The sequence below is a fragment of the Sebastes fasciatus genome, chromosome 13 (assembly GCF_043250625.1).
Source record: "Sebastes fasciatus isolate fSebFas1 chromosome 13, fSebFas1.pri, whole genome shotgun sequence".
In the NCBI taxonomy this organism is placed as follows: Eukaryota; Metazoa; Chordata; class Actinopteri; order Perciformes; family Sebastidae; genus Sebastes; species Sebastes fasciatus.
In genome coordinates this window covers 33278399-33305614 of record NC_133807.1, presented here as the reverse complement: position 1 = coordinate 33305614, position 27216 = coordinate 33278399, and the positions used below count along the sequence as shown (strand labels likewise).

Sequence of the window (27216 nt, the reverse complement as noted above, 5' to 3'; positions counted from 1 at the left end):
CCTTTCCTTATCTGTTAGCTGTGAAGAAAAAAGCCATAGAAATTCCAAATTATCTTTAAGAGATATAACATAACATTCCCATTGTGATTTGTTCCCATTGGACAAGTATATATATATATATATATATATATGTTGTGTATATATGATGTTTTGTGTCTGCACAAATACAGGCGTAGCATTGTTATTTGGAAAAATAAAAGCTCATTTCTACAAGTTTTACACCATTCAACAGAGACTTTATTTCCAGTTCAGCAAATAATTTACTGCCTTCAAAAGAGTGTATTCATATATGAAGCAAAGAAATGCTACTGATGATAAGAAGAAGAATTAAGTCTACAAAGCAACAGTCTCCAGGATCCCTCGCTCGTTTGGCTCGGCGAATGAGACGACGTCCACCGTTCTCAAACAATCAGTCGGTAAATAAATACATAATGCATCACAGCAAGCAGCCAAGTTTTGTAATTTTTCATCAACATAGTGCATACAACATCAAATCTGATAACAATGATAACTGTCAATAACTATAATGATAATGGCGAGATTGAGCAGAAGCAATATAATTTACAATCAGTGCATGCTCTAAGCATAATGACATTCATGTCCTCACCTTTTCCCTTATAGGTCATGTGACGCACGGGTGACGACGCACGCCAACGAACAGCGAAGAATAAAATAAACTGCCTTTTGTAAACAGTATTGCAACAACGGATGAAAACACTTAAGGGACATTAAATTATTTAACATTATATTTTGGCACTGAATTTTCATTACATATATAATGAAAATATATAACCTCCCGCCGCCATGTATAAGTGTATATACGAGGCTTATACATATACGTATGATATATATATATCAACCTCAATCAATATTAAGTCAGATATTTACATTCAATTTGTGTGTGTGTGTGTGTGTGTGTGTTACACAGAGAGACAAAGTGAGGAAGAGAGAAAATGACGATCTTGATTGAAATTAAAGTTTTTTTACCGTTAACACTGTAAAATGTGACGTCTAAAGATGAGAACATTCAGTGTCTAACTTCTGATCGTTATAAATAAAGTATTGCCACGTTCTCTAATGTTCTGGCCTCGTAATAATTGAACTTGATAAATAAATAAATCAGTTTCTCTTCGCCCTTTTCATCCCTCCTGTTCTTATGCCTCGCACGCTCTTATTTAGTTTTCCTTTATTATCAAATGTTTTGACCCTTCATAAGGCACCAGTCCCCGTGATACAGACCGCCGTATCAGTGCAACAAATCAAAATAAAGCACTTCCTCACACTGATAAACGTCAGAGATAAGAGATAAACGTCAGAAAAGATGATGAGAAATGAACGATAGAAAGGGGGAGTGAGGCCTTTTATAATACCGACGAATTTATCTTCCAGAAGATGTGAATCTTTCTGTGGTTTTCAATTCTCACCCAGACGTTTTACTCCCTTAAATGGACACCTCGTATTTTCTCCTTTAAATGGACACCTCGTACTCCCGCGTATCCTGTTGGCAAAGCAAGAAACCAATCAGTTTAGTTCAGATATAAAAATACATATAAAATAATACAGCTTTTCTCGTTTCCTTTTGGCTCATTTTCTGAAACAGTTTCTCTAAACTGTAAGTGCAATTATCACAACTGTTTGAGGGGACATCACAACTCTGTGTCATGTCTGCAAAAGGTCGTAACTCCCCCAAAACACTGCAGTCGTGCTTCAAAAGCTGTTATTGTGGAAGTGCATAATGGACTGGTGTGAGCCGCACTGCTCAAAATGTTCAGATGTTTTTTCACCATCAACCCTGGAAATGTTTCTGATATACAAATCTCTGTTTTGTTCTACCTTTTTTGTTGACTTCTTACGGTACGATACCAGAAGTGTATCGCACGGAGCCTTTTAGATTCCCATTTCAACAGGACGTCAAAGTTTACTGGAAAAAGTCAACACTGTCGTAGCTACACAGAAACAGGATAGGCATTCAGAGTCCCTCCATTTGATCGCATCAGGCTGAAGAACGCTTTTGTCCATCAGTCCATCTTGTTGCTAAATAATAATTCATGTGCTGCTAAGGAGATGTAAATCCAGAGGACAGATGGTCATGTTTTAATGTGATATGTATGGTTGATTATGATGTGTTTTGGTCTTTGTCTTGTACGTACAACTGATGTGTCCTACTTGTCTGTCTGTCTATAGTAACAGTATGTCCGTTTGTTTATGGTAACAGGATGTCTATTGGATGTGTACTTTTTCTCAAACTGAGCTGCCTATGGATGCAAAATGAGTTTCAGTGCAAACTGACAGTAAAGTTGTATCGTATTGTGCATATTGTAAACAGTTGTACTGACTCTTGTGCACACACGTGTGCAAAAACACGTTCAATCTGCTTGAATGAACGAGACATTTGAATATGTTGTGAACAACAATCTAATTGTTCAGAGATCTGAACTCATTGTTTTGAAAAATCAAATAATTCTCATTCGAGAAACGAGAAAAACTGTAAAAAAAAAAAAAAATTAATTAAAGGAAATGTCTCTTTTTATAAATATCATCCGTATACAGTACTCACCCCGGCCTCGTAAAGAGGGTTGTTGAAGTCGGACTCGACCGTGATGGGACTGTAGGAGTGTGTGTGGGAGAGAGACTTCCAGAAGAGCGGCTTCCATTCTAGTCTGCAAATGCTGCAAGTGAAAAAAATAAAATGACGTACGGTCACATGAATACAGGCGACAGTTTAGACACCATGGTGAACTGAGGTGAAGAAAGACATGTTCATAAATCGACTTTACTGTCTTTCAGAGGCTCTAGTGGGTTCAGTTATAGGGTTAGAGTGAAGACACAGATATCAGATGAAACTAGAGAACCTGAAGAATCACTGTAAAGCTGAGACTCTTGTGGATCCAATGAGCCCAACTGTATTCATGTGTGATGATGTTAGTCCCCATAGGAGACATTTCATTGACCTCACTGTATAAAATGACCTGTGGTGACCTCTAGGATAATCACAGCCTCATGAAACTCTACAGCCACAAACTAGAGACCTAGAGCATTCAGAGGATGGATGGATCAAACTAGAGACCTAGAGCATTCAGAGGATGGATGGATCAAACTAGAGACCTAGAGCATTCAGAGGATGGATGGATCAAACTAGAGACCTAGAGCATTCAGAGGATGGATGAATCAAAACTAGAGACCTAGAGCATTCAGAGGATGGATGGATCAAACTAGAGACCTAGAGCATTCAGAGGATGGATGGATCAGACTAGAGACCTAGAGCATTCAGAGGATGGATGGATCAGACTAGAGACCTAGAGCATTCAGAGGATGGATGGATCAAACTAGAGACCTAGAGCATTCAGAGGATGGATGGATCAGACTAGAGACCTAGAGCATTCAGAGGATGGATGGATCAAACTAGAGACCTAGAGCATTCAGAGGATGGATGGATCAGACTAGAGACCTAGAGCATTCAGAGGATGGATGGATCAGACTAGAGACCTAGAGCATTCAGAGGATGGATGGATCAGACTAGAGACCTAGAGCATTCAGAGGATGGATGGATCAGACTAGAGACCTAGAGCATTCAGAGGATGGATGGATCAGACTAGAGACCTAGAGCATTCAGAGGATGGATGGATCAGACTAGAGACCTAGAGCATTCAGAGGATGGATGGATCAAACTAGAGACCTAGAGCATTCAGAGGATGGATGGATCAGACTAGAGACCTAGAGCATTCAGAGGATGGATGGATCAAACTAGAGACCTAGAGCATTCAGAGGATTCAAGATTCAAGATTCAACAGACTAGAGACCTAGAGCATTCAGAGGATTCAAGATTCAAGATTCAAGATTCAAGATGTTTATTGTCACGCCGGTTGTACAGGTACAAACGTGTGAAATACTTTTCGCTAGGAAGCTCCATTAAATAATAAAGGATGGATGGAGGATGGAGGATGGAGGACGGAGGACGGAGGACGGAGGACGGAGGACGGAGGACGGAGGACGGAGGACGGAGGATGGAGGATGGAGGACGGAGGACGGAGGACGGAGGATGGAGTCTCAGAGGGTTAAATGTCAGGTTACTTTACTTACTTTGTATAATACATGTAAATTCCTCCAATCAGCAGGATGACCAGGATGATTGGCAGAATTATTGCCAAAGCAATGTTCTCACTCAGGATCTGATGGGACGGCTCGAAGGACTGGGACACTGAAAGAGTCCAAAAATAAATCATCACAAAAAGGTTTTCATCAACCGTGATGTTTTTCTGCTCTTGATTTGGTTATTCATCTAAAATGTCATTTAAAGTGTCTGTATGTAAGTTTTTACATATATAAATGTGTTTTAATCCTTTTAATTACCGATGTGTGGACAGGTTGTAACCTAAAAAATTAGACCTTCCGCAACTTTCTGGGTTTCCTCTACCAGCCTGCAGACGGCTTTTAATGTGAATATGCGGGACATTTTTTTCTTTAAAACTCAACGGATGTGACGCAACGCACGCTTGTGAGTGCCTTTAATTTCAGCTCTGCCTACAGGGCTAACAGTGTGCAACTATAGCTAACGTTTGGTTAGGAATGGAGTCCGCTAACGCCAACAAATGTCCAGCACAAACTCCACGGATATACGTGTAAAATCTTACATACAGTCCCTTTAAAAAAGGGGCTACTAAATAAGGAGAAACTCTACATTTTAACACTTCTATTTCTGCATGGATTGCACTATATATTTTGTAAAGTACATTGGTTGTAAAAGCTGTTGTATCTCCTGTTTTCTTTCGTAGCAGCGTCGATCACATGTAGTGGATTTAAATATGACGTCTAAACGGCCTAACTGACTTTATACACATCACAAACAGGAGAATAGAAAATAAATCACCTTCTAACTTGTGATCATCCAGAAGCTCCTCATATGCCACTGTGTGAAATGAATAAAAGAGAGAGAGAGAAGTGAAATTAATGATTATAAATGAACTCCGGAGGTCCTGAATGCACCTTGAGGATCTCTGGAGAATCTGTGTTCTGTGACTGAAGCAATGTAAGAAAGCTTTACCTTTGCAGAAGGGCGGCGGGCTGTTCCACTGAGAGGGGTGGCCGGGAACGCAGCTGATGATGACCTCGCCGATGAGCTCGTAGCCCTCGTAGCAGAAGAAGCGCAGGGTTTCTCCGGCCTGGTAGCTGTGCTTGTACAGGGTTTGGTAGCCGTTGTCGGGGACGCCAGGGTTTGGGCACGGGTCATATTTCACTGTTCAGAGCAACACACAGAAAAACACACAGTCGTGTCTTTGCAAGTTCATTTGTAACCATGCAGCATCGTGAGCGGACGGTCAGGACTTACAGACACACTTCGGGCTGCGGTCGCTCCACTTGGGGGTGCCGGTGTCTCGTCCGTGGCAGGAGATTTGGCTGGGACCTTCCAGCTGGTAACCCTGGTTACAAGAGAAACGGACGACCGTCCCGACCGCAAAACCTGCTTCAGGGCGCACGGAGCGCGCTCCGTTCACCACCTCTCCTGGGTCAGGACACTGCTGGACTGTGGGGGACAAAGTGAGATATACATATATATAATAATAATAATACATTTTATTTGGTGGCGCATTTGAAGACACCCAAGGACACCTTACAAAAATGAAATAATACTCAAGTAGATAAAAACAGCCAGACATGACAAAGACATATTTATGCAGACACATATGATGGACTGATGGACACTACAGTGAATATGCCAGTTTGACGGCGTTTAACTTGATCCTGCCGTTGGACTTCATCAAAAATAGTCCAATACCAAACAAATCCAATCATCATCAATTCAAATCCATTACAAAACATAACGCTTTAACTACCTCACCATTTCCAATATTCTCCAAGCCCGGTGGAAAGCAAATAATATGATAAATATTAAGGGTGCATTTTTTAATACCAGAATGGATATATTTGCTTCATCTGAGTCTATGTGGAGGTAGAAGGAAGTTACCGCTTTTATTTTGGTAGTCTGAGTAACGTGACGTCATATCCGTTCCGTATCCGTCAACCAAAACAAACCTCAGAGAGTGTAAAACGTTGGAGGGTCGTCGTGGATACGACCTGCACCCTCACATGTTAAATCCAGCGTGGTGAACACTACACATCCAGTAAAGGATGGAAACACTTTGGGTTTCACACATTGACAGGAAAAGCAGAGCTAGACAGAGCAGAGCTAAAGCTGTACGCTAACTTCTAAAAAAGGACAAAATGTGTCTGAAAAAAGCCGAATATGTCGGCCCAAAAACAATTCCAAAAAAAGCAGTAATATGTCAGAAAAAAGACTGGAATATGTTTGAATAAAAGGCTGAAAAATGTCCAAAAATATCTGAAAAAAGTGCAAAACAGTTAACAGGAAACGTTATGGTATGGCGGTAATGGCACCTTGGAGAAGTTAGAGGAAGTAGACACGTGGGACTACGTCCGCTTTTCAAAATAAGGTGTTAACAAAGGGAACTGGATATACAAAATACATGGGTTGTATCCAATAAGGAACTCTATCAAAGCAAAAATGGAAATAATCAATAACCCCCTCAGACCATCCCTCGTTACCATAGCAACCAACTCTCCAAATTCTACAATTCTTATCTGCATCAGATTCCACAATATCTTTACCAATAGAAAAATGGAAAAAGGACCTCAATATCAACCCGGATGTCAACTTCTGGACACAAATCTGTCAAATCTGCCTTTCAAATGACCAGAAATATCAATTTATATCAACAAAACAAAACAACGAAAAGGTCACATTTTAAAAACTCTTTAGTTCTTCCGTCCAGATCTCTGCCCTTAGTTAAGATCTTTAAGGTTATGTCCCTCGACTTGTCTCACCTTTGACACATGTAGGCGGACTGCTGCTCCAGGAGAGATCCCACTGGCAGGTGATGATGTCAGAGCCGCTGATGTCATAGCCCGGTTGACACTGATAGGTCAGCACGCTGCCTCTCACGGGGGACGAGTGGGACATGCTGATCCAGCCAAAGTCGATTTGAGGGAGAGTAGGACAGGTGTCGTTGGGCTCAACCTCTGCACACGGAGACACACATAGAGACACAGAGACACGGAGACAGTCCTCATTAGTCCTGATAGATGGTTACACAGTTCTACTGTGTATTTACTACGTGAAAATGTATATGACCCCCTGGACCCCCCTAAACAAGAGAGAGGGCCAAAGTGCAAATGTACTACGGAGTATTAGGTCTACATTGAGGGAAAAAAAATCGGAGACTTCCAGAATAAAGTCACAACTTTACGAGAAAAAACGAAAATAACACGTAAAATTACTACTTTATAATATTCCGACTTTTTTCTCGTTAAGTTATGACTTTATTCTCGAAATCTCAGATTATTTTTTTTCCTCAATGTGGACCTAATACTCCGTCGTACCGTCGTACCAAAGACCTACAACAATGATAAATAAAAATGAAAACGTAAACAGAAGACCAGTTATTCATCTCCATGTTGAAACCTCCACAGGGAGCCGCCGGAGAGGAGCTGAAGAGCTGCAGGTTGCTGACCTCTGAGTTTAGGTGTTTCTTAAGGAGTGTACTCACCACGATAATGGATGAGGAATCCCTGACTCAGGATGAAAGTGGAATCATCCGGATCGCTCTGAAACTGAATGGTGACCTCTGACCCCCCAGACACGACCTGGAAACGCTCTTTGGACCCCAGGTATTGTCCCATCACGTGGGACATGAGGTCACGTCCGTCAAAAACGGTCAGCACGTCAGTGTGGCGGATGTTTAGACTTTAAAGAAGGAAAGACAGAAATAAAAAAATAGTTTAGTAAAAAAACTAGTTTTCATGCCGTATAAAGTTTAGTGTTATTTTCGCCTGTTCTAAAATGATGTATTTAAATATTTCTGCATACAAAACCAAAAGTTTTTGATCCCAAATCACAGCATGGCTTTTTTCTCTGGTGTTCCTCGAGGTCTTGGTGTCTTAATGTGGTATTTTGGAGGGATTATTGATCATTTTTTATCAATTTTCTAGTGGTAAAACAAAATGGTTAAATTTAGCACCAAATCTGTGTAACAAATGGTATCAACCCAAAAATTGCTGCAACAACTTATGAGACATAATAGAGCATGGGGGATGGAAGAACTTGACACACACTGCTAAGCAGCATCTCAAATTAATCCTCAGGTTTCCAGCTTTCAGATGATGTACACCTCTTCTATGTGACATCTACTGTTGACCTGCTATCTCCCCCTAAACACACCCTGGACCCCCCTAAAAAACGACTTCAGGGTTAATTGCCAACAGCTTGAATTATCAACACTCACATCTGGACGTCCAGTTCGACGCGTTTCTCCTCGTTGCCGTGGATCTGCCACACACAGTCCAGCCCCTTGGAGTAGCTCTGGGGCCAATCAGGAGACAGGATGGTACCCGACGGCTCGGTCAGCTCGCCTCCGCACAGAGCTGGCAGAGAAAAAGAAGAGACGAGACGAGAGGATGATGATGAAAGGGATGATGAAATAACAACAGAAACTGTGGAGAAGGATGAATTATTAATGGAGGGAGAGTGAAGATTTCAGAAGGCACATAAAGAAGGGAGATGTGCTGAATGGTAGAAGTAAATCTTTCATTAGGTGACACATCTGTGCTGTTTCCAACGGTGTACTTCAACACTTTTATTTCCCTGTTGTTTATTATTCTGCAGCGACACGCAGATCAATTACAGAATATGAAGAATGACATTTTGCCTCATTACTTCACATTAACATTAACAACATCCTGTCCTCGCAGGAGGGAGACGACAGCTTTAAACTGCAGCGATGCAGCACTTTTATTTCTATGCAAACCCTTTTTGTTTTTTGCCTGAGAGAACACATTCGGTCGCTGCCGACTTCTCATACGACGCCAGGACTTCCTCTCTCATACGAAGCACGACCTGTTAAAACTGAGGCATAAAACTGTGAAGCCAGACACGCAGACGCACACAAGTGGTGATAACGGGCAGATATGAGCAGGATAAACACTATAAAAAGATTACCAATCACAGACACCACCAGCTGATCCCTCAGCTCACTCCGTAAACAGTTTCCCCTCTGAGAGAGAGAGAGACAGCCCTCAAGACAACTCTGTCCGGGGTTATTATAGTCAACTAAAACTAGAATAAGAAGTGAAAATATTGTTGAAACTAAAATAAAAATTACATCCTTTAAGAAAAACTATACTAAAACTAATACAAATTAAATAAAAATAAACGTAAATTCATTTCAGTTTCAGTTTTTCAGCTCTAATATATCACTTCTGCCGCAATCGCTTCACATCGGACTCTAAACATTACGGCCGTTCCTACACAGTTCTCCCACCATGTACTGTTTATGTATATGTAGCTGCATACTGTATGTCTGAGACATTATAGCTGGCCCTAACATAAACAAACTAAAAGTACATATATAAAAACAAGGGCTGTTAATCAATTAAAATATTTAATCGTGATTAATCACACATTTTTTATCTGTTCTAAATGAACCTTAAAGGGAGATCTGTCAAGTATTTAATCCTCTTATCAACATGGGAGTGGACAAATATGCTGCTTTATGCAAATGTTTGTATATATTTATTATTGTAAATCAATTAACAACTCAAAACAATGACAGATATTGATCAGAAACCCTCACAGGTACTGCATTTAGCATAAAACAATATGCTCCAATCATAACATGGCAAACTGCAGCCCAACAGGCAACAACAGCTGTCAGTGTGTCAGTGTGCTGACTTGACTATGACTTGCCCCAAACTGCATGTGATGATCATAAAGTGGGCATGTCTGTAAAGGGGAGACTCGTGGGTACCCATAGAACCTACTTCCTCGCCTAAATTTAGTGTATGTTTGGAGCGTTATTTATCCTCCTTCATGACCAGCTAGTGTGACCTGGTTGGTACCGATGGATTCATCAGGTTTTATAGTTTCATATGCTCTTCATTCTAAATTGAAAACTGAGCCCGCTACAACCTTAAAATCGCAAGTTGCGTTAATGCGTTAAAGAAATTTGTGTCGTTAAAACGAATCTGCGTTAACACCTTATTATCGGGGTTACTCTGACAGCCCGAATAAAAACTAAACCTTTCTGAAAAAAATTAACTAAACTAAAACAAGCAAACACCCTGAACACTAAACTAAAATGGAATAATAATACAAGTATTCTAACTTTGACTCCGACCTCTTCACCACGTGAATCACAACAAGTTAGCATTTAAAATACACACCGATCAGCCGTAACATTCAGACCACTGAGAGGTGAAGTCAATAACATGGATTAGCTCGTTACCATGGCACCTGGCAGTGGGGGGATATATTAGACAGCAGGTGAACATTTTGAACTTTGGACTTTGTGTTGGAAGCAGAAAAAATGGGCCAGCGTAAGGATGTGAGCCACTTTGACAACAAGGGCCAAATAGTGCTGGCTAGATGACCGGGTCAGAGCATCTCCAGAACTGCAGCTCTTGTGGGATGTTCCTGGTCTGCAGTGGTCAGGACCTACCAAAAGTGGTCCAAGGAAGGAGAACCGGTGAACCGGCGACAGGGTCAGACCCGAGGCTCGTTGATGCACGTGGGGATCCAATAGAAGAGCTACTGGAGCTCAAACTGCTGATGGAAAGGAGTCAGAACACACAGTGAGGAGCAGTTTGTTGCGTATGGGGTTGTGTAGGCGCAGACCGGTCAGGGTGCCCCACGCTGACCCGTGTCCACCGACCAAAAAGCGCCTACAATGGGCATCAGAACTGGACCATGGAGTAATGGAAGAAGGTGGCCCGGTCTGATGAATCATCTTTTACATCATGTGGAAGGCAACGAGTTGGAGGTGTTGACTCGATCTCCAAATTCTCCAGATCTCGATCCAATGGAGCATCTGTGGGATGAGCTGGACGAACAAGTCCGATCCACGGAGGCCCCACCTCGCAACTTACAGGACTTAAAGGATCTGCTACTGACGGCTTGGTGCTAGATACCTCAGCAGACCTTCAGAGGTCTAGTGGAGTCCATGCCTCCGCGGGTCAGGGCAGCAAAAGGGGGACCTACTCTGTACGAGGCAGGTGGTCATAATGTTACGGCTGATCGGCGTATCGTTAGCTTCGTGTCTGGGCCTCTATGTTCAAGCTTCAGATAGCTTATCAGGATGTCCCAGTTCACATATCTCCATTATGTTTTATGATTGAATTCATATCTAAACTGAACTGAAGTCACTGATATCCAGCCGTCTCTGTACTTCTCTGTGTTACGAGCTACAGGCAGAAATACCAAACAGCAGATCTGAAACTATAACACCTGACCCGCTGCAACGTCTCAGCCGGTTTTATATCCGCCACAGTCTCTCTCTGTTTATCTCACTTCTCGCAGCACGCCAGCAGTTCAGCAGATGACACCACAGTCAGCGTGGCCGACACAGTCTTCTCTTCAAGCTACAACATCTTGACGCTTCAGGGCAGGCACCCAATAATGAATCAAATAAATGACGTTCTCACTTCATGCAGTTAGAGACTTACAAAACTCGGTGTGGATAAGTAGATTTAGGTTTAGTTAAATGAAGAAAATGAAGCCCAGAAACAGAACAGAAGAACGGACACGGAATAAGAACGTTTGAATTCTGATTAAAGGAAATAAAAAAAACATCAGATTTAATTCATCGCGGGTTATCCCGACTGACTTTACTGTCTTTCAGAGGCTCTAGTAGGTTCAGTTTTAGGGTTAGAGTGAAGACACAGATATCAGATGAAACTAGAAAACCTACAGAATCCATTGGTACCAACAGCCATGATAGTAACCATGGTAACCACGCCATGATGGCTTGTTGGGAAGGAGGCTCAATAACGCTCCAAAGTTGGGCTACTTCTTGGTGAAGAAAAACTGTCATGTCCATTTTCAAAGGGGTCCCTTGACCTCTGACCTCCAGATATGTGAATGAAAAAGGGTTCTATGGGTACCCACGAGTCTCCCCTTTACAGACATGCACACTTTATGATAATCACATTCAGAGGATGGATGGCTTTCCTAGTTACATTGACAATAAGGGGGTTTCTGAGCAGTTTACACCAATCGCCGAAAAATGCAGAAATCTCCAAATGTCAAAACGTTTTTGATCCCAAATCACAGCATGGCTTTTTCTCTGGTGTTCCTCAAGGTCTTGGTGTCTTAATGTGGTATTTTAGAGGGATTATTGATCATTTTTTATCAATTCTCCAGTGGTTAAAAAAATGGTTAAATTTAGCACCAAATCTGTGTAACAAATGGAATCAACCCAAATATTGCTGCAACAACTTATGAGACATAACAGAGCATGGTGTCACCATCATATACTTCTATAAGAATGTTCTAAGCTGCATCTCAAATTTATCTTCAGGTTCCCAGCTTTCAGATGATGTACACCACTGCTATGTGGCATCTACTGTTGACCTGCTATCTCCCCCTAAAGACCCTCTGGACCCCGCTAAGAAAAGAGCTCTATTGTGGGTCTCAAAGGGTTAAATCAACTTATTCATAATACAACCCGAAGCTCAACCCTGAAACGTACCTCTGCACACGGGCTCGCTGTCATTCCAGTGGGGGTTGCTGGGGTCGACACACTCGATGGTCCCTGATCCCTGCTCCATGACGAAGCCCGGGGAGCAGGTGAAGGTCACGGTGGTGCCCAGCTGGAAGGTGATGTCGCTGCTGCTGAAGTTTCCGTGAGGCATGTAGGGCTCCCAGCAGTGTTCGTCATCGAACGCTAAAAAACACAAACAAACAAAGAACGGATATTAAAGAGGAGAACTTATCTTCAGGTGCGTACTTGCATTTGGGGTTTCTACTAGAACAGGGGTCAGCGACCTTTACTACCAAAAGAGACATTTTATGCAAAAAAAAAAAATCTATCTGGAGCCGCAAAACATTGTGATGAAGGTAACACAGTTTATAGTCTAAGTATATAGAATATAAGTCTAATGCGGTGAGGGCCAAAGAGACAATGTACGACGGAGTATTAGGGCCACATTGAGGGAAAAACATCTGAGATTTACAGAATAAAGTCAGAATATTACGAGAATAAAGTCATAACTTAACAGTTTTATGCATGCAATAAGGGGGTTACTGGGCAGTTTACACAACACAAGTGTTCGCCATCCAATCGCAGAAAAAATGCAATTCTTGCAGAAATCTCCAAATGTCAAAAGTTTTTGATCCCAAATCACAGCATGGCTTTTTCTATGGTGTTTCCTCAAGGTCTTGGTGTCTTAATGTGGTATTTTGGAGGGATTATTTATCATTTTTATCAATTCTCCAGTGGTAAAAAATGGTTAAATTTAGCACCAAATCTGTGTAACAAATGGTATCAACCCAAAAACTGCTGCAACAACTTATGAGACATAATAGAGCATTGGGATGGACATCATATACTTCTATCAGAATGTTCTAAACACTTATACACAACTTGACACACTGAGCTGCATCTCAAATTAATCTTGAGGTTCCCAGCTTTCAGATGATGTACTGGTGGATTCATTCTATAATGAATCATATCTGACGCTGGTATTAAATATGATACTAATGAGGTCAGAAGGATATGCAGCGACACACTGCCTTTGTGTTTTTGTTTTTTTTGCTGAATGTGGAAAAGACCACCCGTGAGGCTGCGAGTGTCTCCGGCGCTCACCCTCGTATCGCAGCGCCAGCAGCAGGGGGATGGAGGACGAGTCGGCGGTGAGCTCCAGGTACAGCGTGGCGCTCTCGCTCAGCAACCCGCGCTCGGGGACGTCGTCCAGGTCCGAGTCAAAGAGCGGCGCAGACAGGGAGTTGTTTCCACTGCGCACGATTAACCTGAGAGGAACAGAGCACAGAGATCAGCACCGACGTGAGCGTGAGAAGAAAGGGACGCTACCTATTCTGAATAACAAAATCCTTGTCATTGCCACTGCCAATCATTATCCTCATCTTGTGCATCATCACCACCCACCTTGGTTTAATCAGAACAAAACATTCCCAAGCATCATCAGTCCCACGGCCGCACTGATCTCACTCTGAGAGGAACGTTCAAAAAATACAAACCTTATTTTTTAAAGTAAAATAAAGACGTGTACTCGCTGCAGTTCTAAAACCAGAGTCAGAAAAACTGATTCTGTTCACACACAAATACACGCAGTTACACTAAAACGATCTACGAATCAACTTAAAACACTTTTTATTTATTTATTTATTTTTTGTTTTTCACTTATTATTATTGGTATTGATGTTATTGTTGTTATTGATATTATTATCATAACGTCATTATTATTATTCATTATTATTAATATATACGTATGTGTGTGTGAGTACATATATGTATTTATTTATTTATTTACTTATTTATTTATTTACTTATTTATTTTATTTACTTATTTATTTATTTACTTATTTATTTACTTATTTATTTATTTACTTATCTATTTACTTATTTATTTACTTATTTATTTATTAACTTATTTATTTTATTTACTTATTTATTTATTTACTTATTTATTTATTTATTTATTTATTTACTTATTTATTTACTTATTTACTTATCTATTTACTTATTTATTTACTTATTTATTTATTAACTTATTTATTTATTTATTTATTTTTCTCTTGCTCCCCCTAACCTCTACACATAAAAGGACAGTTACTTGTATGTGTCTGTATATATATACTGTCTATGTGTGTATATGTACAGTATATATACATGTCATATATTACCACCAAGCCTCATTCAGTGCCACTCACACACCCGTTATCCTGATCACAAAGAAGTGGAAACACAAACGTACTTATCATCGTCTTCATCCAGTGCGATCCTCTCGAAGTGGAGGTGCAGTCTGTGTCCCTCTTTGGCTTCTATCAGCCAGTGGCAGCTCAGGTTGTTTCCATTACTGTGGTTGCTGATAGTCGGAGGAGGTGGAGACAGTATCCGTCCCACGGTTGCATTACGGATCCACCCTCCACAAGACACCGCTAAGGACAAAAAGAACGTTATTGTCAATCACATTGTGACCTAAAGACGAGCCGGCGTCGTTGCGTCTGAATGAGTTCACTGACCGACACACTGCGGCTCAGCGGTGCTCCAGTGCGGTTGCGTCGTGTTGACACAAGTTGCCACCTCGTGGCCGCGGACCTGGAAACCCGGATCACAGTGGAAGTGGGCCTGACCTCCGGGATGGATGTCGGTCACGGTCACTCCGCCGCCCTCCGGAGACTGAGGGAACGGGCAGGACAGCAGGAAGGCTGTCGATGAAACAAAGAATTCATTTTGTAGAATGGAAGATAAAAAGTTAAAAAAAGGATCTTTTCCTCTCACATTTTCAACATCCTCGTCTCCTGGTGGATGTCTGCTCTGCACGCTGATCAGAAATCTCTAGGCCCTCACCGTCACCTACACTTTACCATGCCGTCAAACAACTTTCATGTGTCACTATTGTCCCCATAGGAGACATTTCATTGACCTCACTGTATAAAATGACCTGTGGTGACCTCTAGGATAATCACAGCCTCATGAAACTCTACAGCCACAAACTAGAGACCTAGAGCATTCAGAGGATGGATGGATCAGACTAGAGACCTAGAGCATTCAGAGGATGGATGGATCAGACTAGAGACCTAGAGCATTCAGAGGATGGATGGATCAAACTAGAGACCTAGAGCATTCAGAGGATGGATGGATCAGACTAGAGACCTAGAGCATTCAGAGGATGGATGGATCAAACTAGAGACCTAGAGCATTCAGAGGATGGATGGATCAGACTAGAGACCTAGAGCATTCAGAGGATGGATGGCTTTCCTAGCTAGATTGACAATAAGGGGGTTTCTGAGCAGTTTAAACAACAGAAGTGCTCGCCAGCCAATCGCTGAAAAATGCAATTCTTGCAGAAATCTCCAAAATGTCAAAAGTTTTTGATTCCAAATCACAGCATGACTTTTTCTCTGGTGTTCCTCAAGGTCTTGGTGTCTTAATGTGGCATTTTGGAGGGATTATTGATCATTTTTTATCAATTCTCCAGTGGTTAAAAAACAGTTAAATTTAGCACCAAATATGTGTAACAATAGATCGTAATGAAAAGATCTGCTGCTTGTAGTTAGTTTACCTTGATAGTGGAGGCTGAACACGCCGTGGTTGGTCTGTCGGAGGCTGCGATAGTGAATGTACACCTGATTGGTTGTACTGCGGATCACCTGACCTTCTCTCATCAGGGTCTCGTTGGCTAAGAGCTCTGGTCCCAAACCTCCATAGCCCATGATCGTCAGAGACTCTTTCTTAGAAAGATTGACCTTCCTCACCTAGAGAGGGAAAGAAGAGGAGATAATGAAGTCAACCTGTTCTGGCGGCTGTCTTTAATAAATACACTTCAATCAGAGTCACTGACACATCTACTATACCTTCAACATGGCACCTTTAAGATGAACAAAGGAGAAACATAAATAGAGAATGAGCTGTGTGAGATGGTCTTAATCTATCTGCTTCATCTGAGTCTATGTGGAGGTAGAAGGAAGTTACCACTTTTATTGTGGTAGTCTGAGTAACGTGACGTCATATCCGTTCCGTATCCGTCAACCAAAACAAACCTCAGAGAGTCTAAAACGTTGGAGGGTCGTCGTGGATACGACCTACACCCTCACATGTTAAATCCAGCGTGGTAAACACTACACATCCAGTAAAGGATGGAAACACTTTGGGTTTCACACATTGACAGGAAAAGCAGAGCTAGACAGAGCAGAGCTAAAGCTGCATGCTAACTCCGTCACGGACAGGAAACGTTGTGGTATGGCGGTAACGTTATGGTATGGAGGTAACGTGGCGGTGGAGCCGGCCGTGTCGCTCTCGTCTCCGTGGTCAAATGGGCCGACGCTACGACTGTAGAGCACCCAGATACTGACATTTGTGTTCTCTGCATTGAAACGGCCCCGATGGAGCTGACCATGGATGGATAAAGAGAACGGAGCTGACGGGAGAGCTAGAGACCACCTTGGAGAAGTTAGAGGAAGTAGACACGTGGGACTACGTCTGCTTTTCAAAATAAAGGTGTTAACAAAGGGAACTGTATATACAAAATACATCTATGGAAATAAGATTGATGGATTATATTCACCAGAAGTATAAAACATTACATGTCCCTTATAGATTAAAAAGAAAACACCACTAATCTGTGAGGGAAATGTCTTTATTCTTTGATTTTTGGGTTGCTGGATAATAAATAATTCCTGACAATGATCCTGATATATTTGACTTCAGGACATCTCTGACTTCGTACATGCTGAAAATCAAACATTTTTACTGGATTCATTTAGAGATTTTCCAAAATAAAAGTCCCTAGAAGTGTATTATTTAACTTTTTCCCTCCATGGTTTAGAGGTTAACAAGTTAACAACAATCACAATAAATCGTAATATTGAAACGCAATACTTACAAATCTCAATACATATCGAATCGCCACCCAAGTATCGTGTATTGAAAACTCGATTCTGATTGGTCAATGATGCGTTCTACGGTCTGTTATTTCTTTATAACAGACCGTTGCTATGTATAACAGACCGTTGCTACGTATAACAGATCGTTGCTACGTATAACAGACCGTTGCTACGTATAACAGACCGTTGCTACGTTTAACAGACCGTTGCTATGTATAACAGACTGTTGCTATGTATAACAGACCGTTGCCATGGGCGCAGCTCTGATGTCGGACTCTGGAGGACCGTTTTTGTGTCAAATTATTGATTTCTTCAATAAGTAGCCGTGTAATAAGCGGGATAATGTACAGCTAGCGGGTCATTGTTGTGATGAGAGAGTTCAGGTTTATTTCACAACAATGACCCGCTAGCTGTACATTATCCCTTATCACTTATGAGCTAAAAAATAGAATTATTATCAGACTTATAGTGCACTCCCATGTGATTACTTCTGTGTTTTTATACATGATTTACCTTCTCGATATACTCCCACTATGTATTAGACAGGCTTGAGTATATTTCAAACTTGTTTAGTAATTTGACAGATATCTGAGATCACATGAAATAAAAAAAAATCTAATAATCAGATTTCTGTGTCACTATTTTCCTATGCAGCCTACACAATCAGTTCAAAGATAATATTATAATGGACTATTTCACAGTGGGGAAAAAAACGTTTTTTAATATTTGAAAAGATGCGTGATTATGGATTCAGGAGATGACGCACTTTACCTGAATTTCCACACCGTAACCTGCGTACACAGTGATGCTGTAGGTGCACTCCAGAGGGGAAAAAGACGAGGACGACGATGCCGGATCTGGTGACTCGACAACATCCTCCATTGCTGACAAAGTCGCATTGCACTGTACTGTGAAGAGAGAGAGAGAGAGAGAGAGAGAGAGAGAGAGAGAGAGAGAGAGAGAGAGAGAGAGGGGAGGAGGAGAAGAAGAAAGTGTTTTTAATACAGGAACACTTTAGCAAACATATATACATATATAAATATATGTATATAACAAGAGCATGACTCACAATAGTTTGACTTAATAGTTCAAGAACTAAAACGCTTCTTGGCTTCGCTCCCCCCCCCCAGCTGATATTTCTACAGCCAGTGACGGACTTTTGGAATCAAGGATGCACCGTGCAAAGCCAAGTCAGCGTGCATGAAGCCCAGTACACATGAGGGAAATCAAGTCTCCCCACCAATTAAAAGCTGTGTCCTCCCAACTACAGCGAACTGAGAGGAGAGTCCAGGCCAACTTCTCCAATATGCATCAGGGTTTATTTCACAACAATGACCCGCTAGCTGTACATTATCCCGCTTATTGCACGGCTACTTACTGAAGAAATCCATATTTTGACACAATAACGGTCCATGCTATAAAGAAACAACGCCCTGAGACCCGAGACTGACTTTACTGTCTTTCAGAGGCTTTGGTAGGTTCAGCTTTAGAGTGAAGCTAAAGATATCATATGAAACTAGAAAACCTGATGAATCCATCGGCACCAACCATGTTATACTAGCTTGTCAGGAAATAACGCTCCAAAGTTGGGCTAGATTTTAGCGAGGAAAAACTGTCATGTCCATTTTCAAAGGGGTCCCTTGACCTCTGACCTCCAGATATGTCAATGTAAATGGGTTCTATGGGTACCCACGAGTCTCCCCTTTACAGACATGCCCACTTTATGATCATCACATGCAGTTTGGGGGCAAAAACAATGCAGTTTTTTTCATGCAGTATGAAAGCTGAGACTCTTGAGGATCCAATGAGCCCAACTGTATTCATGTGTGATGATGTTAGTCTCTATTTTTTTAAATGTGACCTCAAAGTATAAAATGACCTGTGATGACCTCTAGGATAATCACAGCCTCATGAAACTGTACTGCCACAAACTAGAGACCTAGAGCATTCAGAGGACGGATGGATCAGACTAGAGACCTAGAGCATTCAGAGGATGGATGGATCAGACTAGAGACCTAGAGCATTCAGAGGATGGATGGATCAAACTAGAGACCTAGAGCATTCAGAGGATGGATGGATCAGACTAGAGACCTAGAGCATTCAGAGGATGGATGGATCAGAGTAGAGACCTAGAGCATTCAGAGAATGGATGGATCAAAGTAGAGACCTAGAGCATTCAGAGGATGGATGGATCAGACTAGAGACCTAGAGCATTCAGAGGATGGATGGATCAGACTAGAGACCTAGAGCATTCAGAGGATGGATGGCTTTCCTTGCTAGATTAACAATAAGGGGGTTTCTGAGCAGTTTACACAACACAGGTGCTCGCTATCTAATCGGCGAAAAAAAAATGCAATTCTTGCAGAAATCTCCTAAATGTCAAAACGTTTTTGATCCCAAATCACAGCATGGCTTTTTCTCTGGTGTTCCTCAAGGTCTTGGTGTCTTAATGTGGTATTTTGGAGGGATTAATAATCATTTTTATCAATTCTCCAGTGGTAATTTTTAAAAAAAATTTAGCATCAAATCTGTGTAACAAATGGTATCAACCCAAAAATTTGCTGCAACAACTTAGGAGACATAATAGAGCATGGGGATGACCATCATATACTTCTATCAGAATGTTCTGAGCCCTTATACACTTTCACTATTAGAAGGATCTCAAATTAATCTTCAGGTTCTCAGCTTTCAGATGATGTTCACCACTTCTATACGACATCTACTGTTGACCTGCTATCTCCCCCTAAACACCCCCTGGACCCCCCTAAAGAGACTAAAACGGCTCTATTGTGGGTCTCAGAGGGTTAACTAAACATTTCTGCAGGCGATATGTTACACAGAAAGCAGCAGATGAGGCACGATGCTGTTGCGTCCCAGTAACCTTATGTTTTTTGGATGAGGATCGCTGCTGTGAGCGTTCACTGATGTGAAGATGAGTTACAGTTACAGTGTCTTTTACTGAACCGTGTGTCCACTGATTCTCCAGGATGCCTCCTACACTCCTGACAGTCTGCGCTGCATAAACTGAGAAGTTATGCAGAATTCCTCGTTATCAGAAAAAGCGTTAGATGTGTGCAGAGGCACATACAGTATAGGAAGCACAATACCCGGCGCTGGTTGCTCACCATGTATTCAAGGTTCTGCATTGATTGAGGCATGTGTGCTTGTGCTGGAATTAAATGATTGCTCAACACAGAGGGTGCAGACGGGCAACAGATAACGTCTCTCGCTGCTGTCAGATATCTGGCGATGCCGTATTGATTTAGTGAGCTGAAACCAAGACCTTGATCCTGCAAGTAATTGTGTCTGGCTGATGCTGACAAGAATTATAACCATACAGGTCAGACTCTGCTCGGTGGACATTATTGCTAGAATTAAATTAAAACTGCAAATAACGGCTGAGGAATGTATAAAATTTGTCAATAATAACGAACATACAAGAGCCTTTTACGGCATCCTTCAACGTAAGTGACAGAAACACACCCTGAGCTGTTTCAAGTAGGTCAGTAGTAAGAGATGCAAATCATCCTTGACACCAAAACAGCTGTGCACAGCTGGACAGCCAGAGACACACCCATCCCCGACTGTGCAAATCATCAAAAATACCAAATGGATAAAAGGAAACATCACTGAGTTCCAGAGCCAACCTTTGTGGTGAACATACAATGAAAACATGCACGTGAAGCTGCTGTGGAGATAAAATCCTTTACGAGTTTTATGAAATAAGATTTAGGAACATTTGTGCATTGCTGCTAAGATCTGTTTTTGTTGGGTTCCAAGATGAATGACCAGCAAGGTTATACGTTTGCTGGACGACCACATCCGCCTTCGACTGGTACTGCCCGATCCGATCAGAATGTATTTATAAAGCACATTTAAAAACAACAACAGTTGACCAAAGTGTTGAACAATTAAACATAAAATACTGGTCATGAAGGAGGTTGAATAACGCTCCAAACTTACACAACTATCATGTCCATTTTTCAAAGGGGTCCCAAAAAAAAATGTCCAAAAAAGTGTCTGAAAAATGAAAAAAAGTCTGAAAATTGTCTAAAAAGTGTCTAAAAACTTTCTGAGAAAAAAGACAGAAAAATGTCTAAAAAATGTCCAAAAAAAATGCCTGAAAAATGAATAAAAAGTCAGCAAATTGTCCCACTCCCATGTTGATAAGAGTGTTAAATACTGGACAAATCTCCCTTTAAGGTAGATTTTGAACAGATACAATTTTTTGCAATTAATCGATTAACAACCCTACTAAAAATGTTTTTCATTGCTTATTTTCATTTTACTTTCAGTTTGAGTTTACTATAATAACCCTGGTCCTGTCACAACAACAAATAAACTACCAACCACAGTATAATGACATGTTTTATCTCAGACGAGTGGCGAGGAGCAGCACATTTCTGCCTCGACTTCCAGCTTGCAGGACAGGGCGATAATAATGACAACCTGGCTTATCATCATCACTAAGTGGCGGAGGGATAGAAACTCCTACCACTGAGCTCTGCCTTGGGTGAAGCTGTGGTGTATCGGATTGCCCTGCATTCAATTATTTTATTGACCGCATGACTGAAACTGCTGCTATGCTTCGGTAGAATCAAATTATTGACCACATCTTGTAATACAAACGACATCTGGAGAGGAAAAGGGTTTCACAGTCCATTTGGTTAACAATGATCAGAAATAGAAGAGAACAACAATCCAACATGTTTCACTTATATGGCAGATTTTTAGAAAGTGTCATAAAGTAATTCAGCTGACAGCGTTTAACCCTCCGAGGCCCACAATAGAGACGTTTTAGTCTTTTTTAGGGGGGTTCAGGGGGTGTTTAGGGGGAGATAGCAGGTCAACAGTAGATGTCACATAGAAGTGGTGTACATCATCTGAAAGCTGGGAACCTGGAGATTAATTTGAGATGCAGCTCAATCAAGTTCTTCTAGTCATAAATTACAAATAAACATAAATTAATGAATTCATTATTTAAAATGATTCAATTTAGCCATTTTTTTTTACCACTGGAGAATTTGATCAAAATGATCAATAATCCCTCTAAAATGCCACATTAAGACACCAAGACTTTGAGGAACACCAGAGAAAAAGACATGCTGTGACTTGGGATCAAACACTTTTGACTTTTTGGAGATTTCTGCAAGAATTGCATTTTTTCTGCGATTGGATGGCGAACACTTCTGTTTGTGTAAACTGCTCAGAAACCCCCTTATTTTCAATCTAGCTATGAAAACCATCCATCCTCTGAATGCTCTAGGTCTCTAGTTTGATCCATCCATCCTCTGAATGCTCTAGGTCTCTAGTTTGATCCATCCATCCTCTGAATGCTCTAGGTCTCTAGTTTGATCCATCCATCCTCTGAATGTTCTAGGTCTCTAGTTTGATCCATCCATCCTCTGAATGCTCTAGGTCTCTAATTTGATCCATCCATCCTCTGAATGCTCTAGGTCTCTAGTCTGATCCATCCATCCTCTGAATGCTCTAGGTCTCTAGTTTGATCCATCCATCCTCTGAATGCTCTAGGTCTCTAATTTGATCCATCCATCCTCTGAATGCTCTAGGTCTCTAGTCTGATCCATCCATCCTCTGAATGCTCTAGGTCTCCAGTCTGATCCATCCATCCTCTGAATGCTCTAGGTCTCTAGTCTGATCCATCCATCCTCTGAATGCTCTAGGTCTCTAGTTTGATCCATCCATCCTCTGAATGCTCTAGGTCTCTAGTTTTATCCATCCATCCTCTGAATGCTCTAGGTCTCTAGTCTGATCCATCCATCCTCTGAATGCTCTAGGTCTCTAGTCTGATCCATCCATCCTCTGAATGCTCTAGGTCTCTTGTTTGATCCATCCATCCTCTGAATGCTCTAGGTCTCTAGTCTGATCCATCCATCCTCTGAATGCTCTAGGTCTCTAGTTTGATCCATCCATCCTCTGAATGCTCTAGGTCTCTAGTTTGTGGCTGTAGAGTTTCATGAGGCTGTGATTATCCTAGAGGTCACCACAGGTCATTTTATACAGTGAGGTCAATGAAATGTCTCCTATGAGGACTAACATCATCACACATGAATCCAGTTGGGCTCATTGGATCCACAAGAGTCTCAGCTTTACAGTGATACCCAATTTATGTAATTTAAAACTGTTCAGGGACCCCAGTATGCAGAAATATTCAACACACCATTTTAGAATAGGAGACAATAACACATTTATACTGCATGTGATTATCCAATTTTCTGCCAATTTCATGTAGTGTTTTATAATTTTATGGTTTTATTGTTTATACTAATTTTATTTATCATCATCATTATGTTTATTTTACTCTATTTCGTTTAATCAACATTTTTATTGCTGATCATTATTATCTCTTTTATTCTATTTTATTTTATTAAAATTGTATTATTTTAATACAATCTGCTTATTTTGTGTAGTTTCATAATTTTTTATTTATTTATTTTTATTATGTCCTTGTATTTTATTGATCCTTTATTATCTTAAATATCCATCTTTTATTGCTTTCTTATTCAGTGAACTTTTATCTTGGTTGTTTTGGTGCATTAGTCTCTAAAATCCATTTTAAATACGTCTGTCCAGCACTTTGAATTGCATTTTGACTTGTTTGAAAGGTGCTACATGAATAAAGTTTGATTGATTGAATAGTCCCAGACTCAGGGGGAGCCGAGCGGTGGCATGCGGGTACCTGGCATGTGCATGGTGGTTATGGTGGTGGTGGTGATCAGAGTGGTGGTCGTCTCCTCCTCTACGGGCAGCGAGGACATGGTGTTCCTCGATCCCGTCTGGTGGCCGGCAGCGGAAGAGGAGCTTAAAGCCGTGGTGAGCAGCCCCGGTGATATGACCGTCGCCGTCGACTCGGTCTGCCCGAGTCCAGGAACGGCCTGCGTCGGGTTGGTGGTCGTACCTGCAGAGTCCAAAAGGTTCAATTCAATGTAGTGTAGTTTTAAAGCTAGAGTGAAGACACAGATATCATATGAAACTAGAAAACATAAAGAATCCATCGGTACCAACTACGTCATGCTACCATGTGGGGGAGTCCTTTGACCTCTGACCTCAAGACATGTGAATGTAAATGGGTTCTATGGGTACCTACGAATCTCGTACCCACTAGAGACCTAGAGCATTCAGAGGATGGATGGATCAAACTAGAGACCTAGAGCATTCAGAGGATGGATGGATCAGACTAGAGACCTAGAGCATTCAGAGGATGGATGGATCAAACTAGAGACCTAGAGCATTCAGAGGATGGATGGATCAAACTAGAGACCTAGAGCATTCAGAGGATGGATGGCTTTCCTAGCTAGATTGACAATAAGGGGGTTTCTGAGCAGTTTACACAACACAAGTGCTCGCCATCCAATCGCCAAAAAAATGCAATTCTTGCAGAAATCTACAAAATGTCAAAGTTTTTTATCTCAAATCACGGCATGGCTTTTTCTACGGTGTTCCTCGAGCGGTCTCAATGTGGTATTCTTGAGGGATTATTGATCATTTTATTAATTCTCCAGTGATAAAAAATGGTTAAATTTAGCACCAAATCTGTGTAACAAATGGTATCAACCCAAAAATTGCTGCAACAACTTATGAGACATAATAGAGCATGGGGGATGGAAGAACTTGACGCACACTGCTAAGCAGCATCTCAAATAAATCTCCAGGTTCCCAGCTTTCAGATGATGTAAACCACTTCTATAAGACATCTACTGTTGACCTGCTATCTCCCCCTAAAGACCCCCTGGACCCTCCTAAAGAAGACTAAAACGGCTCTATTGTGGGTCTCAGAGGGGTTAAGACTTGAGTACTTCTTCTTCCACAGCTGCTGATATGTAAATAGTAGCAGTGAAAGACGGGTCTCTCTTGTTTACTTTCCATAAAGTCTCGCTCCTACAGGTGTGGTCCCAGAGGTGCAGAGAGAGAGAGGGGGTGAAGTGACTCTCTAAAGATGATTATGTTTAGAAATGCCAGGAAATAGAGAAACCTTCAGAGCTTAACTGATAACAGAAGTTGCTGGTGCACGATTTATTATGTACCTGTGCTCGCAGAAGCCTCTGCTAAGTATTCCTTACTCTGCAGGGCAGCGTGGATCAGGTCACCCAGAGGGTAGGACTCTGGGGTTGATGTTGGTGGCGTATCAGGCTCAGGAGTCATGAAGCTCATACCTGAAATAAACAGGAATAATGACGGAGTTTGTTATAATATGCAAAAACATGAATGGAAACAAAACATCATTTACATATAACCCGTCCACAGCACCGTACACCAGCATCATCATCCAAACATTAACTTCAACATCATCCAGACATAATCACAAACGTCAACCTTCCAAATATACAATCCAGGATTTATCCCACAACGGAAATACAACAAATAAACAGTCACAGATACAAACACAGCACAAGACATGAGGAGTTCATCTATCTTATGTTACTCTCCTCTCTCCTCCTATCCCAGGGGTCAGCGACCTTTACTATCTAAAGAGACATTTTAGGGAACAAAACAAAAAAAATCTGTCTGGAGCCACAAAACATGTGATCATTGTGATGAAGGTAACACAGTTTATAGTCTAAGTATATAGAATATAAGTCTAATGCAGTGAGGGCCAAAGAGACAATGTACTACGGAGTATTAGGGCCACATTGATGGAAAAAACATCTGAGATTTACACAATAAAGTCAGAATATTACGAGAATAAAGTTATAACTTTACGAGAAAAAAAGAAAATAACACGTAAAATTACTACTTTATAATATTAAGACTTTTGTTTCTCGTAAACTTCTGACTTTATTCTCTGTATATATATATATATATATATAACTATATGTTATATAGATATAACTCTGTTTGTTTTTTTTGTGCTTCCGTGGAGTTTGTGTCAGAGTCTGAGTTGTGGTCGGGGACTGGTCGTTTGTTGGCGTTAGCGTACTCCTATTTCTAACCCAATGTTAGTTTATCGTTGCACGCCGTTAGCCCTGTAAGCGGAGCTGAAGAGACTAACGGCACCCCGCGACCACGCATGACGTCACGTGTTAGAATTTCCTGGAAAAAAAACACTGCCCGCATTCTTCCCATTAAAAGATGATAGAGGAAACCCAGGTTGCTTTCAAAAAATAAAAAAATGACGTCCTAACGTCTTCTCCTAACCACTTCTCCTTGACCTTGATGGAAAACGTCATGAGGTCAAGGAAAGATGAGAAGGAGAAGACGACCGTGGTGTTTAGAGAATCCAACTGCTCTTTCATTACGCTCCGTAATGATGATGCGACGACGGCGGATGTTAGTGACGTGGTGAAACTACAATGTTCTGAAGATGGACTACAAAAGGCGCTGCGACCCCCCGTGCGTTATTAAAAATCTCCTTCAATGACAGACTGCTTCACCTGCGATGTGTGAAAGAGAGATACCACAGGTCCTCCTGCTGCTGCTGGAACACTCTATCAACAGATAATAAAGCATCATCTGACTTTAAACGTGGACAACCGGTGAGAAACATCCTGTAAATAATGGTGAAATAAACAAAGGAATATATGATAAATATTGAGTTAATTGTTCTAGTTATGGAGAAGGTGTAGGACCATATACTTCTCTTCTCTTCTCTTATCTTTTTGGGATATGTAACATTTATTTAAGATGATTATTTGTTAATTGACAGTTTGCTGCTCATTTGATTTGTTATTCTTGTTTTGTTTCTTACTTGTTACATGCTCAAAATAAATAATTAATTAAAAATAAAGTGAAACTGTCCACTCATATTAAACATGAATCCCAATTAGTATATAAAAATAGTATGC

The 27216-nt window shown here is 41.1% G+C and overlaps 1 protein-coding gene across 2 annotated transcripts in view; it reads right to left on the bottom strand.

Annotated features, from left to right (window-relative positions):
* Positions 1-214: 214 nt before the first annotated feature.
* The window catches only part of sez6l2 (seizure related 6 homolog (mouse)-like 2), a 29303-nt gene continuing 2301 nt past the window's right edge, over positions 215-27216 (bottom strand). For both annotated transcript variants that reach the window (XM_074657018.1, XM_074657017.1), the window contains exons 3-19: positions 25459-25587; positions 24114-24332; positions 18185-18321; positions 16093-16285; positions 15050-15235; positions 14782-14965; positions 13653-13816; positions 12537-12731; positions 8298-8436; positions 7563-7759; positions 6841-7035; positions 5327-5521; positions 5042-5233; positions 4868-4906; positions 4081-4198; positions 2558-2669; positions 215-1498 (exon numbers count right to left, since the gene is read on the bottom strand). In XM_074657018.1, coding sequence (XP_074513119.1) covers positions 1469-1498; positions 2558-2669; positions 4081-4198; positions 4868-4906; positions 5042-5233; positions 5327-5521; positions 6841-7035; positions 7563-7759; positions 8298-8436; positions 12537-12731; positions 13653-13816; positions 14782-14965; positions 15050-15235; positions 16093-16285; positions 18185-18321; positions 24114-24332; positions 25459-25587 — 2624 coding nt within the window. In that variant the 3' untranslated portion in view covers positions 215-1468. The remainder of the gene's footprint in view (positions 1499-2557; positions 2670-4080; positions 4199-4867; positions 4907-5041; positions 5234-5326; positions 5522-6840; positions 7036-7562; positions 7760-8297; positions 8437-12536; positions 12732-13652; positions 13817-14781; positions 14966-15049; positions 15236-16092; positions 16286-18184; positions 18322-24113; positions 24333-25458; positions 25588-27216) is intronic.